The sequence below is a fragment of the Anser cygnoides genome, chromosome 12 (assembly GCF_040182565.1).
Source record: "Anser cygnoides isolate HZ-2024a breed goose chromosome 12, Taihu_goose_T2T_genome, whole genome shotgun sequence".
Lineage (NCBI taxonomy): Eukaryota > Metazoa > Chordata > Aves > Anseriformes > Anatidae > Anser > Anser cygnoides.
This window is the reverse complement of record NC_089884.1, coordinates 10,340,071-10,358,738: the sequence shown is the minus strand read 5'-3', so window position 1 is coordinate 10,358,738 and position 18,668 is coordinate 10,340,071. Positions and strand designations below refer to the sequence as shown.

Here is an 18,668-nt window from a genome sequence, read left to right as displayed (position 1 = left end):
ATGACAGAAGAATTCCACTATATTCTTTGCTCTTTATTCCCTGGCACAGTAAAATAAGTAAGGAAAACTATAGACTATGCCCATATAAGATGTTACTCTTCCTCACAATCTTGGAAACAAGTATTTCAGACTTTCCTCTTCTAATTGAGTAAAATTTCCTTACATTCTAAAATTGTTGTTTAAAATACTGATGTCTAAAAAACCTCACTGTTCTGACCAGAGCAGTTTTATAAGTGTGGGATTAAAATACTTGCCCAGAAGTAATAATGGTTCTAAATGCCTTTAAAAGTTCTCTTTGGGCTATAAATTTGAAGAATATTTAATGATTTTCTAGTATAAAACTGATTTACTCACTTCTGCTTCAAAGCAATTTTAAATTCAGTGGAAAAAATTCACAGCAAATATTATCAGAGATCATAAACAGAAAGCTAAAATCACTACAATCTATCTGTTGTGTTCAATTTTTTCCCTTAGTACATGTGAACTTCCACTAACTTCTCTTAGATCCTACTCAACATAAGCATTGTTAGGACAGTGCAGAACAGCTTTAAACGCAGTATTAAAAAAAAAAAAAGTATTCTCTTTTAACATCAAGGCACAATGGATAATCTGCTAACAACTGAACTATGATCTGCCATATGCACAGAGGAAGTATTCAGCAAACAACCTGTCACAAACGCTTATTGTTTCAGTAACCAACTCAGCAAAGGACTCCGTTTTATAAAATATATTATGAACTCAGGCTCACAATTTATTATTAAAACCAGCTGTAATTAGATGTGAAACTACTGCAAAAAGACAAAAGATTTGGTGCATTAAAAAACTTTACATTTTTTGAATCTTAAATAAAATCAAAGTAAGGAGATTGGAAGTGTATGCTAAATATGCAACACTACAAACTAATCCAAAATCACAATGTTTTGAGTTGATGTTTCAACAAAATGTATAAAGACAGATTATTTTATATATATAATTAAAAATATTTTGCATTTAAAAAAAATGTTAAATGTAGCTAACAACAACAAATCATAATTGTCCACAGGAGATGTTTTGATATGAGATCACATCTAATACAAGAGGGAAGAATTCTGTTTTGAATACTGTCACTGATATCAGTAGACTTATTCCAGTGTTGCTGCAATGTGATAGAGAATTCATTTTCTAATATTTTAAATGTTAAGAACAGACATTTTAAAAGTGACGGGCAAAAATGCACTAAGAGGCAAACAAGGCAAAAATAGTAATCTCAGACAAAACAGGTTATTCTGCTGTTTAGCACTGTCTATCACATGATCTCCGCATTTCCAAATGATGGCAAGAATGCTAAGCCAGACATCTCCTCCTCCATTGGAACATCAGATTTAAGGGGGTTGTTTTTCAAATTTCAGTACTAACCAGAGACAATCTCTCCATAGAGACAGATGGATAGATGAGCATTTTTAACTGAGGAATTATTTTTAATGCCTCAGATAAAATTACCTGAGAATATCTGTGAAATGCACATTCATTTACTTTTGGTACAGCTGAGCAGATCACAGACACCATCATATATATTAATCATCATGGAATCATCAATTAATATGACAAATTAAAGAAACATGCATTTTGATAATGCAACAATTTACAAGATATTTTAAAATGTATTACAATTGCTCTACATCCAACACATCAAAACCCACTGAGCACAACACTATCATATTACTGAAATCCCACACCTCCTGCTGAGCATCATGACTGCACACAACACATGCAAAACTTCAACTCACCAGTGAAGTATGTTTTATGTCTATATAAATGACTGAGATTAAACTTTGACAAAACTGAAATTAATAACTGTTCTCTGAGAACCCTGCCAGAGAGTTTCTCATGACCTCATATTACCTTTCTCCTCTGAGATAACATCGCTAGTACAATCCAGAGCACAGTCTGACTTCTGTATCCTAAAATAAATTTTTAACCTAAGAGTAAGTCAGAGTATTTTATAGGGTTAGCCAATACAGCTTCATGTTCTTTAGATGTCTTCCATGCAAGCTGGAAGTCTCTATCACTTCATCTTGCTGTCACCTCAGATAATTAAAAAGGTATAACAGATGCAAACATTTTAAAGTGATACTCCAGTGGCAATTTATATTCTTAGAGGGAAAAAATCATCCCATATTTATGTTTTCTGATACACACTAGTAAACAATAGATTCCCTGAACATATTGCTTAAGGAAGAAAAGCTAGCAACTGCTAACAACAGCTCATTATTAATACAAAATTCTTTTGTTGAACACTGAACTTAGTCTTCCTCAAAACAGGAAGCTGAAAGTGTTTTTAATTAAAATAATTAAACAGCAGCATAGACAGTGAAGTAGTACTGCATATTCAGTAACCTTTTTAATTACTACCTGTCCCAGTTGGACACAGCAGATATCCTGTATATTCTACAGGTACCCCGTACTGGGGAGCCACTCACACTTATCCAGAGCTGGCAGATGTCAGCTAGAGCCACAAAGCCCTGGGCTCCCTTAAGACCAAGATCTCCTTATGAAAACTTGTCCAGAATTTAAACATAGTCCTAAAAATGGTCTCTTCTAAAATTATAAATCAACAGGACTAACCAGACACTTTTTCCATCTCATCATTTACTTCTCTGCTACTAGGGAAGAGATAACACAATAAAGGACACAACTTTCTTGCTAAATTCTTAAGACACAGAAATGTTAAAATAACAAGATTATTAATACAACAGCAAACCACTATTTGGAAAGGCCAAATGAGTTTCTGACGGAAAAAAGAAGAATTCTAGAATTTTCTCCAAGTGTTTACATTTAAACAGGATCAAGAAAACAATTACTACTAAAAATAAGATTTGAAAAGAAATAGACAAAATTATCCTATTTCTCATAAAAATATTCTCATCAATTGAACTTTTATTACGTTTCTTATAAAGTGAACATTCATAGAATCATAGAAAAATTAAGGTTGGAAAAGACCTTCAAGATCATCTGGTCCAACCATTCCCCCCCCACCAATGTCACCCACTAAATCATGTCCCTAAGCACCACGTCCAAACTTTCCTTGAACACCCCCAACGACGGTGACTCCACCACTTCCCTGGGCAACCTGTCCCAATGCCTGACTGCTCTTTCTAAGAAGGAATGTGTCTTAATTGTTTTAACTGTTGAAGAGTAGTGCTCTTTGTCCGATTCTTTGTTTTAATTGTTGAAGAGTAGGGGCATGACATTTCCATTTTTCCACTCACCATGGACATCACCTGACTGCCAGGACTTTTCAGCTATGATGGAGAGAGGCTTGGCAACTCCATCAGCCAGTTCCCTCAGGACCCTGGGATTCATGTCATCAGGTCCTACAGACTTGTGTACCTGATGTACCTGTTTAGATTCATCAGGTGGTCTCAAATGTGCTCTTCACTTACAGTGGGTGGGACTTTGATCCCCCAGCCTCCATCTATGGGTTCAGGGAAATGAAAGACTTGGGAAGCCCGCCTACCAGTGCAGACAGAGGCAAAGAAGTTGCTGAGTACCTCCGCCTTCTCCATGGCTGTTGTTACCAATTACTTTGATATAGAAACTCACTCTTAATATAAGAAATTAGCCACCTGTAATCACTTACAAGCTACTATTTTCACCCCTCAGTCTATTTTAACAAATGTTAAACGCACATGGTGGCCCTTGGGGACTCCTCCTGTCACCCCAACGCAGCAGCCCGAAGGAAGCTGGGTCCTCTCTTGTGCTCTTCCTCGAGGCTCTGTGCAGAAGGGCTGCCACCTCTCGCACAAGGGCTGGCGGACGGGAGAGAAGCACTCACACAACCCCCGAGAATCGGCAAGAGTTCTTTATTGCCGGGTGTTTGGTGGCTCCAAGCTAATGCTTGGGATGGAGCCTGAGCGACAACGAGTAGGGAGCTCGCCGGGCCCTGCTGCAAAGCTGTTGGTGTTCTCACAGAGCAAAGACCTACCGGGGTAGTCCCAGGTCTGATGTGGCCGAGGTGGATCCACTTCCATGGGTTCCTCCACCTCTTCTTGTGGACCCACCTCCATGGGCTCCACGGTGTTAGGCACGAGGACAAGCCAGTCCTTGCCTGGGACTGCCCACATGGGATGCCTTCCATCAGGAATATTTTCAGGCCAGGGTGCCGAACCAGGGGGTCTTCCAGTTCCACTTTTAGGCCCCATGCCACTGTCCAGTTCATTTCCAGGCATGGATTCCATGCTGCCGTCTGTTTTACGGCCATGGCTAGGTCCCATGCTGTATTCTGGCCGATAGGCACACCTCTGCTCCCCACAGCTGTCTGCCTCACGCTCCCACCTTTGCTGCACACCACCACTGCACCACTGGTTAGGCCCAGGCCGCCTATTGCTGCATGTTTGAGGGGCCGGCCTGTTCCCCACATCACTGCGGTGCCAATGATATCGGTGATACGTGTCTGTGGGCCGGGCACCAGACATCCCCCGGGCACTGGTGTCTTTTGTGCCGGAGGTGCTTTCCCTCTGCCCATGACACATCTTCCTCTCGTTAGCTGCCATCCTTCTCGGTGCTTCCTCAGACCGTTCCACTGTCCTCACACCGAGGAGGGCTGCCGCTCGCCTTGCTCCTTCTCTAGCCTTCTTCCTGCCACGTACGCTGGCTCTCAGAGGGCCGAGTAGCTGAGCCAAGTGGTGGGCCAGCTGGAGGGGGGCCTGTTTTATAGGGCCCGGGGCAAAGGCGGGGCAGCAGTGGCCACTGTGACCTCAGCGAGCCTCTGTGATGCCCAACATGAGTGGCCCAAAGGCAGCTGTGCTGGGAGCAGCCTGGAAGATGACCTCACGTGGAGGAAGGAGGAAGGTGGGGGGGCTGAGGGCCCCTTTTCTGGGGCTGGATCCCCCAGGCCATTTGGCTTGCCAGAGAGAATGGCTGCCCCATGCAATCCTCCCTCAACCCATTTTTCTTCAGATCTCCAAGGGTTAGAATCTCTTGTTAACAACAGAAATTACATGTACTGGATTATTTTGTGTACTGTTTACAGACGTTGTGAATTTTCCTCTGGATCTATTAATATTCTCAACTTCAACTATGTAAGCATCTGCAAATTTCATCACAAAGCTGTTTTCCTTTCCTTTGCATTAGGAGGCTACTCAAATTCAGCTCTAATGCTGTTCTTTCCAATACTGCAGTCACTTATCAATTGCATTTTGTTCTACCATCCATTACAATTTCACATCCTAGTTATAGCCCCAAATACATACATTCTACCTCTGTACTGTCTTCCTGTACACAATTAACACCTGATTTCAGTTTTTATGTTGTCTAATTCCCTGTTTTGCATATTTGTATACCTTCTTAAGGCCTATTTGCCTTGTCTGACATGTTTGCCAGATATGAGCACTTCTTCCAGGATTTATTCTTACCTTTGGGAAATTAGATTTTAATGCAGCTTGACATTTGAATACAACCTTTGGCCACGTAGGGTGAAAAACCTTTTACATCATCACAAGACTGATATGTCAAAAAAGAAGATTAACAAAGATTTTCAGAAATCTACATGTTGTTGCTTCTGTTTCAAGAATTCAAGTTTTTGTTGTGAATAAAAATAGATTTACCAGTTGTAAAGGGAAAGGACACAGAAGTGTAAGGAAACATACTCTGTACTTCAAATTGCCAATGCAGGTTTTTGCATGGCTGTGCAGAGTCAATAAACCTAGGAACTGTAATTGCATCATACTGTTTTTCAATTTGCTTCACTTCAGTCCTAGAGAATACATAGAGATATCAGCTTCAACATAACTATAACACCTCAGTGTACAGAAAATCATAGGTACAAATATATAACATACTTTCCCATTCTAGAAAATCCCATTCACAACTTTCTAACCATTTCCAAGAAAAACTAGAAGTTAGCCACAAACTCAGCAACAATTTGACATGAAATGAAAACAAAGGTCTTACCAATCCTTACTCAACGGCCTAATAAAGTAAAAAATGCCATAACACCTTTCAAATGTCTACATTTTAGAGATAATCATATCTATCTTTAGTAAACACATCTGTGAGAGAAAAACAACTATACTGTCTACATTGTGAGTGGCAGCAATGCGTTTTTTTTTAAATATACTATTACAAGAAGGGAAATATGTTGTAAGGGTATGTTGAGCAGTATCTCATTATCCAACTGAGATGATGCAACTGTCGGTAGACTTTCACAGGCTGACACAAAGATCTTTTTAATGAAAAGACTACACCTAAAATTAGGAAATAGATGCTAACCCACCTTTCACGACCTCAACTTGTATTACTGACCAGCCACTTGACTCGCAATTGAAGAGAAACATCCTTATATAATCCAGCTATGGACAGAAATGTTTAGTATTTACTAAGTCAAAACTGCTGCTTTTCACATTACTGTTAACTGTATGAAGGTTCCATAGCCAAAACTACCACAACAAACTACCTGACAGTGACAAAAAAGCTAATGTTCACATTACTAAACAGTACATACATACATATATAAATACATAAACATACATTGTCACATCCTAGCACACACTGACAGATGCTGACAAACCTTTTAAGAAAATTATAGCACGGCTTTACCAAGCAGACTTAAAGAATCAGATTACTTCTTTGTGTCTAATTTCATAATCTGCTAAACAAAATATTCTTCAAGAAGTCTGTGAAAATTAATGTCTTGTGTATCTTATAAATTACTTGGAAATACACAAAAGTATCACTCACACATATTTCACGTCTCTCAGAAATGTGCTGGCAAGGAAGTTTTAAATTACCCTTTTTAAAATTTTACCATTACAGTTCCAACTTTAACTTTGCTTCTATAAACTCTTTCATCTCACACTAACAGGCTAGAAACAGATCACAGATTTCATGAAATGCAGTACAAGCTACCAAGTGTATGCATTCCATTGTAAAAGGACAGAACATGCAAATGCCCTTCCAGCCTACAACAGGGAGTAGATGTGGGGACCACGGGGAGATGTCCGTATGTGGGTCTCGCACAGAAAAGCAACTGAAGATTTGTCAGCAGGAGGTATGCAGCTGATTGCTGATGGCCAGCTGCCTGCTGCCGGTGCAATGTGCAGTACCCAGACTGAGTGGGCAGAGGAACAGAAGATTTAGTAGGTGCGTCTCCATCCCCTTAGGTCGCACCATGTGACTCGCAGCGCCTGGAGGAACTGGGGGCAGATGAAAGCTGGCAGCTGTGTGCCGCCTCAGGCGCTCAGAGGCTGCCAAACAGGGCTTACAAACATGTTAGCTCAGCAGCAGAATTAAAGCCCTCATTCACGTTTATTTTGGAGTAAGAAACCAATGAGCATACAGAGGATGGGGGAAAACTTGCCCTGCAGGCTGAAGCCTAAGTACACCTTGACCTCTCCCTGCAAGCCTCAGTATCACAGGGCAGGCTTGACTAAGGGACCAAGACAGCTCATAATTTATATTGTTGTCCCAGCAACCTCTTCAGGTTCTGACAACCAAACGCAGCTGACATTTGCTGCCCTCTGCTTATTAAATAGGCAATCATATTCTAAAGTCTAAAGCGCTATTATTTTTCCAGATCAGCAGGGAATTAAATCTGCTGTGGTGTTTACATAAAACAGTTATATGATTTCTCCACATTCACATCTTGCTCCAAATGATTTTATTTATTTATTTAAAGTTGTGCCAGAGTGACAAATTAAGCATGCTGTTGTTTATACCTGAGGAAGACCCATAGTAGGTCGGAGGCAGAAAGAGAACTGGAAATTCAGTCTTCATGTCTTCCTTTAAGAAACTGATCTGATGTATATCTACATAAATATATATTCAAATACATAAAAAGAATATAAAAAATGTTTTGGAAAAGGAAGTACCATTGAATACGTTCTTCACTGCCTCTCGTGGAACCTCTGGATGCAATCGCTGATACTAAGGAGAGGCAAAGCCAAACCATCGTTATCACAAACCTTGCTCCAGAAAGGTAGAAGAAAACTGTTCCCTTATCTCTTCTCTAAGCTCTCTGTCTGGGCACATAAAAGTGGTTAGAAAAAGGGCATTGCCACCTCCTTAGTTGCCACCCACTTGTTTAGCAGTGCTTCAAAAATCCAAAACTACTATTTTTTTTTTCTACAGACATAGAAAAAAAATTGCAGGAGATCTGAAGTGTTGAAAATTCTACTGTTACCTTCCTGCAGTGGAAAAGTCAGACGCTACCTTTGCAGTGTTCATTTGACAACAGAAAGTTCGTACTGGAGCAAGAGAAAATTCCTGGAGTATTTTGACGAGATTCAGAAAAGCCTCTTTCAGCTCCAGAAAGCTTGCCCCATTATACACCCAAGTTCTGGAAATCTGTATTTAAGTAGTCCTGTTACTTTATAATAACAGACTACTTGTTACAACAATCTTAGCAGGCAGGACTCCATCCGCCTGTATGCAATCTGGAAGACGATGTAAACAACAGAGATGGATTTCCCCTCCCCTGCCTTCTTTTCAGCTTTTTAAAAAGTTAAATACATTAGGTAGAGCAGAATTTAGAACAGCTATTGTGCTTTGGGAAATATTCAAGCACAAACCAAGTATGTTTCAGAGCAAAGTTAAACTCTAATTTGGGAATGAGTCTCAAATGTTCCTCACTAGTTTTATCTGAAATTAGAGTACACACTTGAAATTTTGTAAATCAAGTAAAAATCTAGATAAGAAAAGCTAACTTTTATAAATGTATATGACTGTTACTTGTTCTATGTCCTCAAATTCTTGGAGAGCCACATGGGAACCTTTCGGTAAGAAAGCTAAGACTATTACTGTATTTCATTTGCTTGCATAGCTGCTGATGGTTCAAGTAGCAGATTGCATCAGTACAGATACACTTGTTATACAAAACCTAACGAAATTACAATGCTGCCGTGTTAAACTGAAGGCTGCTATCTTTCAAATACCTCTTCCAAGATCACTTTTATCGTGACACTGGACACCAGCTAAACAATGAATAATGCTTGACTACATTCGCTTTACTTCTCACTCCTTTCTGCTGTCATTCTCACCCGCCACATTTTGTTTTGTATCAGTCCCCGTTCTCCACTTCCTTTTGCTTTGCTTACAAACACCCAGGATACAAAGACAAGTCTGACACAGGTCTGTGTGGTAGCACAACAAATCAATAGATACTACTGATCCTTCTCACACAATGCATTCAAATTTGTATGTAAATCTAGCAATGGAGTCAAATTAAGTTCTAAGAGTTTTCTAGATAACCATGATAAACAAAAATAGTGTTCTTGGCTTATATTACCAAAAGGTATCAGATACAAAAATAGAGTTAGTTTGTTAAGAAGGGCCATACGTTTAGCTCATACATCAGTAAAAGAACACTTGCCTTTTATAATGTTAAAAGCAACAGTTACAGCAGTCACACAAAATGAGCTTTTTTGTTAACTAAACAAGAGTCAGGCCCTGTAGGTAGACTAAAATCAGGTATCACTATGGAAATCCAACAATATGATTTTGTAGAAGGAAATTACTGTGCTGGACAGGATCAGTTTTAATTTAGATTTCTGCTAGACTAATGAGGTAATCTTGGGTCAAGCTTGGGTTAGAAAAAAGACCAATCTAGCCCTTGACTCAACTCTAATTAATATACATTTTACTTAAGCAGGAATAAAAACAATTTGACTCAACTGGAAAGCATTACATCCATTCCTTTGATCCCATGGCATCTTTTTTGTCCATTACCCAGTTTTCTAACTCTGTACACCAAAGGTAACACCACACTTCATCGTCAGCCAAACACCTGCCATCACTTCTGCTCCAACCACAGGAAAACAGGTTGGAAGTGTCATGGACTTCAATTTTATAAAAGTATATGCAAATAGTTCCGCTGAACAGTAAGACTACTGTTGCATGAAGCTCTTAAATACTTCCAGAATTCATGTCGGGGTAATACATTATCCTTGGAAACACAGGAAACTCTTTTGGCAATACCCACTATCTTTAAACTAATACCCAATTTTGAAGATCTGCACATCGAGCTTCATGTGCAATAAATTTGTTACTAGTTGTAGATAAATCTTGTTTCTTCATGAGCAGTATTTGCATATGCAAATATAACACTGTTCCTCTCCTGTCCTTCCCAGGAGTTCATAATCAACTCCAGTTATCAAAATTTGTGACTGTTATCATAATATATCTGTACATCTGAAGTAATCTCTACTCAAAAGGAAAAAATACTTTTAACATAAAAGCAGTAAGCTTGATAACGCAGCAGGATTTTCATGAAAGTATTTTGACTGATAACGACAAGACCACTTCTTTCTAAGATGCAAGTTTAATATTAACATTTAAAGTCACAGCAACAACTTCATAACTTCAGGAGAATCTTCTACTCTAAAGCCAAATCCATGGCAGTGTTGTGCAGACTCAGTACTAAAATAGCGTAAGCACTTTTCTGGGTACAAACAATAGAACTGTGGAAAAGGGAAAGTGTAAACAAAGTGTCTGTTAGATAACATCCTGCATGTATTGACAAAACCACTGGCATTCCCTCTGCATCATGGCCACAGCATTGGTAACCTGATGCAGTAAAACATTTACGAAACAACCAAGTTCTGAGGATTCTTTGTTGCCTATATATTGCTGTATTTCAGTTGCAGTATTTCATTACTTCAGCTATCATACTCATAGTTTTTCCTTCCTTCCATCTACTGACCCTCAGATGGTTTACAGAGCTAAATGGAAGTTTAATTCAAACTTATTTCTGTCCAAATGCTCCATTTCCCAGTGGAATTTTTATAAGAAACCTTTTAAGAGAAGATGGTTGCTTCTGAATCAATACTTTTATGTCAGTTATGACACAATAGAAGACTTCAGATATCTCATCACCAAACATATTGGATTACTGGTACAATCTATAAGTACGTTAGTTTCACTAAAAAGGTGAATAAATGAACTTACCAAAACAAACAAAATCCTTTTCATTTGCTTCTCATTTCAATAATGCCTTTTGAAAATAGGGATAACTGCAGTAGACTATTATTTAAATATTTTACAAGAAGCCACTCCTATCGAGTTGATAAATATTAATATTGTGACAAGACGTTATTCTGAATAAAATTGTTTTCATAATATAATTAAATATATAACACTCGAGTTTCAGTACATCTGCTAAGAAAATTTATGTTCTTACGTGGGGTTTACAATTTCAAAGGCAGTTTTAGAACTATGTAAGATATACATCATGAAATCTACATATTATGTACACATTTCATTAGCATTTTTAAGTGAGAGAAGGATCCTATGGCTTCTTACAGAACTCTCTCTCTTAACAGCCCAGATGTTTTTGCGCGTACACCTCAGCAAAGAATACTTTTCTAAATTTAAAACTTAAATAAACAAGGTTCTAGTTACAGAAGACATTGCAGATATGGGGGATGACAGCACCCAGGTGGAATGGGTTCCACAATGATGCAGGGAGCATGGAAAAAACCAGACCCTGGTCAGTTTATACAAGAACTGGGTACTTCCAAAGCTCCTCGCCAGTGTAACAGTCACAGCAGCAACCTGCTTAAACACATGCTACTGTTAAAGGACTACATCAAACTGTAGAAAGATGGGCTACCTGCACTGATAAAGGCATGTAAATGGACTGTCTTCTGGCTTCCCATGAAATTAGTAAGGCTTCTATTATGAATATTAACAGGTTTGAGATTTCACTTGCATGGTTAACGAGTAACATCTGAGAATAGATTCATCTGAGAGTTATCCGAACTGATCTAGGTCCTGGATACATGCCCAGACATTTATGGTGTCTGCTTTAAATTTTTATTATTATGCAATACTCTTGGTTGGTGATGACACAAAGATTTTAACCAAGTTAATCTTTCAGGATCAACAAACTCAGCTACTTCACTTTTAAATTAAAAGATATTTAGCCAGCAGACACTGAATATGTAGAAAAATATCCATGACAGAAAGGACGTTTAGGATCTTACCTCCTCCATCTCTCTTTCAAGTCATTTATATTATTAATTACTAGGTGTTGACTCAATTATTCCTAATCTTAATCTATTCCTGCTATCAGTTATATGGCTTGTTTTATGCCCTATTTAATGAACCCTTTTAATGGAAATTAGGGAACTCATTTTCTTTAACTTGTATTTGTGACTTGTGACAGTATTCTTCCAACAGACAACATAAATCAAAGTGTATTTTCTAAAACCTGATTTTAAAAGCTTTAGTCATGCAATATGAAATAGACACTATTCACAAATGATGTTATTTCTTATATCAAGTTGTACTGAGAGTTAAATGATTCAGAATTTGTTACAAAACAATGTAAATAGTTCCCTGAAATAGTCCTAGTGGAAAATAATTTCACTAGTTAAATAGGTTTACCATTAAAATCATGTAATGTCCACTACAAAACCATAGAAAGCTGTAGCAATTTAAAAGTGTGAAAGTAAATGGAGAGTTTTAAGCAACATAAACCCCCACAGGCACATTCTCCTACTGCTTTCACTCAAGTCCATTTGAAACAGGCTAATGCTAAAGCAAAATAAGTCAATCAAACTGAAATAAGAGTGGATTTGTACTGACTTAACTAAAACAGTGCAAGTCTGTGTGTGAATGAAACCTGCCTGTTATGTCTAGTTTCTGCAGTAAGACCATACGTAGATGGACCTTCTGTTTGTTTTGGTAAGTATTTAAACTTGATTTATGCAGTTTGTTTCAAACAATATGCAGAGTGGTCTGAGGTCTGGCTAATAAATGGAGTACGATAGAGTTACTGAACAAAAATATAATAATCGTCATTCTACCAATCTCATTTCTAAACTAACTTCATCCCTATGACTTTTGTCTTCAGTAAATATCTTGAAGCTCACTTTGGACCAGTTTTCTTCCCATTACAGTCTACGTTATCTTTCTTAGACTTCATACATCGGTCACATTTGTTTTAGATATTCACCCATTTCTATCTGGCAGGGATCCAGGGCATAGTACTGATCTCACACAGTTTTGGAGAGGACCATTCAAGACTGCTTTGTTAGTAGAAGGAATGCAGTGGTGTCACTGTTCAAATGCAGGCACAGTATGAAGCCTATAACATTATGTTTCATAATAATGAAATTATCAGCTGCTTTGCTGATAAGAAAATTGTCTGACAATTGTATCACTGAACATGTAACACAAGCTAAAAACGTTGTAGATTTTTTGCATGTCCTCTTTATGCTTCTTAAAGCACAACCTAGGAGCCACTTTACCACTGGCCAGAAGAATACCTGAGCAGCAAGGGTCTTCAGGCAATATTTGAGACATGGAAATCACAGAAACACAGTTTCAAATTCAACTTATTATCAAAGCTGAAAGTATTATATTCATCTGCTCAGTCAAAACCTGGAAGAAACCCATTTTCTCTCTCAGTTATTGGTCATATGCATATTTAAGAGTAGTCCAGTTGGCATTGAAGTTTTGAAATTTATACAATTTTGTACAAGTAGATTCAAAACTTTTAATTTCAAATAACAAAGCTATGCAAAAGACCCTCTAATGAACTATTTGTATTATAAAATCCATTTTTTGTGTGTGTTTGTTGTTTTTTTTAATTTCATCAATGCAACTATGGGATAGGCATATAATCATTATCCAAAGCAGAAAAAATATAAAAAATATTAAAGTCTTGTCAATCCCACTTCCCCTTCCCCTTTGCAAAAGTTAATGCAGAATAATATGTTTTTATTAAATATATTTAAATATTTTAGGTGAAAGTCCCTTAATTAGCTGAAGAAAGAGACTTAGAACCCTAATTACTAAAAACAGAGACATGCTTATATTTCTTATGGTTTCAAATATGTAGAATGAAATTCAACTTCAGAGAGAGGCAAGGTGCCAGCAAATTATACACTTTCATTAGAAGGGTGGGAAAAAAGGCAGGGCTAATGTACAAAAGAATAGGGTGCAGCACTCAAAACAGAAAACCTAGTACTCACTCTGCACTTACTCAAACACGTTATCGTATCCAGGAACACCACTACTTGAAAATCACATACCAGTTTGATCCGAGCATTTTTAATGGAGGTTACCACCAAAATATTCACTACCTCTTTATTAATACCATTATTACCATTACTTACAATACAATTTCATACACTTGCTTTTATTCACATGTCAGCACCGTGTCACTCCCTCTAGTGGGTAAGAAATGCAGCTTATATGGAAATTCCAAATTTTCATAGAGGTAATCCCACAGTCACACCAAAAGCAATAGCCCTGGCTAGAGTGCAAATCTTCCATCACAGCTATAAAGAGAGCCACTATTTCATTCTGACTATTAGGAAATGTGTTTCTCTAGTCCTGTTATTTGCCTTTGCTTCTCCAAGTTTCCAGTGACCAAAAAAGAATTACAATGAACAAAAATACTATGGCAGCACTTATTTCTAGCTTGCTTTCATTTCCAGCAGCAAGGTACTTTTAGTTCTCAGCTCAAATTCAAGTTTTGCCTGCCATCAATTATTTCCACATATTTTCAAATCTGACTCTTCATTTGCATATACTGGCCACGTACTAAAGTAGTATTAAAATGCTGTGTCTTTTCCTGCCAAATTACTCTACTTCATTTGAATACTTGACAAAGCCAACAATGGAAACACTAAGGCATGGCCTAAAGTTTACAAGAACTCATTTCAGCGAATCTTACTATGTAATCACATAATGAAAAAAGACAAATAAAACTCAACTATGTACTTGGATTTTTTGTCTGCTACATATATAAAATCTGTGTAGCTAACGGAACTACAGAATACTGCCAGAAGCGAAACAAAACAGGAAGAACAGGTCAATAGAAAAGAACTTGTTATATGCATTTTTCTGTATATATTACCTTCTAATGTATCATTATTACCTTCTAATGCATATACCCAAATAAGTTAGCTAAAGAAAAAAAGCAGCATGAGTTTGCTGTATATGTTGCTGCTAATTTTTTTAAAACAGGAATGACTTTCAGCTGATAGATATTTTAGTCTTTTTAATTGGTTTAAGTCACAACTTGATCCTAAGCTATAAGATGCCTTAAGCAAAGGACAGCCACTCTCATTTACAGCAAATTAAAGTACTCAGTACTTCACAAAATGTTACTCTAACAATAACATATCAAAACTTCAACTGAAATTATTTGATAACTTTTAGATTATTCTAATGTAGACTCATGAGTAAACAGTACAGCCTAACCCCACCATAGAGAAAACGACTGACAATTACCTGACCTGAAAGACTGTTGCCAGAACAAAATTGTTAAGTAACACATTTCTGAGAAAGTGACATTTTACAAAAAGACAAAGGCATATATTTTCCACCAAAATCTAATGCTGCTGTCATCAACAACCCAACAAAAGCTACAGCTACCTAAAATGGAAATGAAAATGTAATGTATGGAAATATTCTCTTATAAAATCTCCTTAGGCTTCACATGTATTAATGTATTAGTTTGCAAACATTAAGATCAAAGGCAAAGCAACAAATACATCCTAAAAAGTTTTTAGTCAGATTTTTATTAACGATATACAAGTAGCAAGGCATAAAAAATTAATATGTTCAAGCCTTGAAATGTCAAGTGTAATGATCTCTAGCTCTGCTTACCTCCTTTGCTTTTTGTTTCAGTCTAGCTTGCTCTGGGTCTTCTTGCCTTGAGCGACTCTACATGTTTAAAAAAAAAATGGGGAAAAAAGGTTAACAGATGGTTTAAGAACCCCTCATCTGTTGCAGTAAGTTAAAAAATAGCAAAGAAAGGGGAACAAGACACAACGTGTGAAAGATGGGTTGCTTAAATTCATAGAAGTGCAATTTCAAACCTGTAGGCCTCACCAAAAAGACTGTTAAATATTCAGTTGTAAATAAGATCTACTCCAGATTTTAATTTTTTAAAAAAGCACTAATACTATGTTTTTGCCAAGTTTCCATAATTCCAAGAGTGACGCACTTTCCACTACTGATCTTTTTAATTTAAACCCCTCATAATCAATTATTTTAAAATAATTTACAGTTCACAACTCAGCTTTTTTTTTTATCTGTTGGTACAGAACATGCAGAAAACAGTTGTAAAGTCACCCTCTCAGACAGCAAACCTTCACAAATAAAGATATTACATTCTGTATGAGCTTGCTTTGAGTACAGAATAGAAATACATGCAAGTTCAACTCATTCATGTACTACTACTAATATTAAAGTTGATTAACGTTGTCAGTTTTTAAACAGAACACATAATACTAAATAGCAACTTTTATATTTTCTTTCAGGAACAGGAACAGCTCCAAAAATGCGTTAAGAATAACCATTTAACTGCAATAACAACCCATAATAGTACATTTCTGCTGATACATATTTGTTTTACAACCATACGTGAAAACTACCAAGTTTTTATTTATGCTCACTAAGTATACCCAAATTGATGAAGTTCAAAACTCCAGAGGTAGATAATATATGTATTATTATACTACTTTAACTGCACGTTTTCTCAATTTTTAGAAAAAGTTCCAAAGAAAGTTCTAAGAAGCTAAAATAAAACTTGTGACATCCATGTAAAACTGATGTCCCAGATACCTGAAAGATGCAATTGTTTATTTCAGTATTTCTTGGAGATTTAAAGCAATATTATTTACACAGTCCCTAAATCAATAATATTTCTATGACCTCTCCTTTCTCTGCCTCTTTCTAGATTAAAGACAGACCTGAAACTTGAAAGCGTGTTAATTTGTACACTTACATAGGCTTACTTTTTCCCATTGTTTGAACTTTTCATAACATATTCTTTTCAGAAGTTAAAAATCCATGAAGAAAACCAAAGCAAGGTATGTTTTAAGGGCAGAGGGACATATGATATTGTTGACTTACCTGGAGAGAACCTAGGCTATGACTTGGCAGACAGAGCAACAATAACTCAGACTTCTCTATCCTTTTTTTACGCTTTTATTTATTTATTGAACTGAGATTATTTTCTCATCTAATATAGCACACACATACAACACACTAATAAAGCACGTCCAAATTAAACAATCAAGGGATCTTTAGAAGATGCACTAGACTCTTCCACTGCGTACATTAGCTTCATTTTACACCACCACCTACTAGTGACTTTGTGCCTGTTAGCATAAGAGGTGGTTTGACAGGAAAGCGTTTGGAGTACAGTAATGAGAAACCAAAATCTGTAGATAACTAATGACTGAATTAGACTCTCATGTAAGTTGTGCCAACCAAGAAAGAAACTCCAACTGTATGTAGACTGAGATTGCTTCTATCTGCTGTGGTCAGACAAAAAGAAAATGCAGCTAATCTGACCTAGCTACTGTTTAAAGAACAAAAATACACATATTCAGGAAATTATGTAGATATGCCAGAGAGCTGGGACTCTATTCCATAGAGCAATTACTAAGAACTTGATTATGTTTTTAACTATTGAGGTGTGTATGTGCGTGGGGGTTCTACGAGTTGCTTCTCTAGGAGATGGACTTTGGTAAGTATTTAAGAACTAAGCTGAATTATGTCCTTGCTCTGTCACTTTGTGATGACAGTACAATCATTGTGTGCCTCAGTTTCTCCAGTATGCTGTATGGGAAATCATATTTAGCCCTTTCATGTTTTTTGATGATAAATTTATTAAAAGTACAACGAACTTCTATTGCCTTCCAAATCTTGCAGTGAAAGAAGTACAGAGATACAAAGTATATTCATACTACTGTATGAAGCTGAATCATTTGCCAAATGCAAAGCACAAGTTAAAAGCACTTCAGCTTAAGGAGAAAGCATGGAGTCCTTGGAGAATCAAGCTGAGACTTCTAATATTGTTACCAAGTTTCTACAAGAAAGAATCCTGGAAAACATACCAGATCTATGTTGCATTTAGGGACATTGTGAGAAAAATCAAAGCAAGAGATACAAAATAACATCTACATTTCCTGAACTCAGTAAGTGAAGGGAAAAACTCTATAAAGTACTACAGATTAAAAAATAAAATAAAATAAAATAAAGTATTTTTTTTATATTTAATATTTTTTTTTCTTTGGCTGGTTGGTTGTTTTTCAGGAATTGACCAAATAAAAGTAGATCTGGAGTTCAGGATAATTGGAGAAAGCAGACTTTGAAAGCAGTCAAAAAAGCAAAGCAGATCTATTCTGTGTAAACCTCTAGCTCATTCACAACAAATTAATAGAAATTGTTACATGGGTGAAAATGGCTATCAGCAACTGAGTGACATTAAATACAGGGATTTAATCACTAATGATGAATTAAAATACCAGGTAATGCTAGATATATAAACCCAGATTAAAAGGTGTTAAGTGTGATTACTGGTGTAATGATCACACTAATAAAATAGTGGAATTTTAGCTATCAGTTTGTTTCTTTTTGTGTTCAGATAAATTTTAACAGAGTTTTCCAACAGACTTGAGAATAAAATGCTTTCTTGCTGACTGTCATGTCAGTTTGGAAATCAGTAAACTAGAGAAATAAAATCATCAGTATACGAAGACTAAAGTGTGTTAGGAAAAGAAAAAGGATAAACAATAACAATTTTATTAATTCTTCATTTTATCATCTAATTTAACTTACAAAAGGCTTCTTCAATACTGATGTAACACAGATTAAAACGAATACAGCAAACAAAAATGTCAAACTTAATAGAGGTGCCTATATAAGCTTTAAAAATGTCACTGGCT

At 36.7% G+C, this 18,668-nt stretch overlaps 1 protein-coding gene across 1 annotated transcript in view; it reads right to left on the bottom strand.

The window, feature by feature from the left end:
- The window catches only part of LOC106033227 (transcription initiation factor TFIID subunit 4-like), a 146,088-nt gene that overhangs the window by 57,596 nt on the left and 69,824 nt on the right, over positions 1-18,668 (bottom strand). Inside the window, 1 exon segment of the mRNA XM_013176598.3 lies at positions 15,598-15,654. Within this exon segment, the coding sequence (XP_013032052.3) occupies positions 15,598-15,654 (57 nt within the window).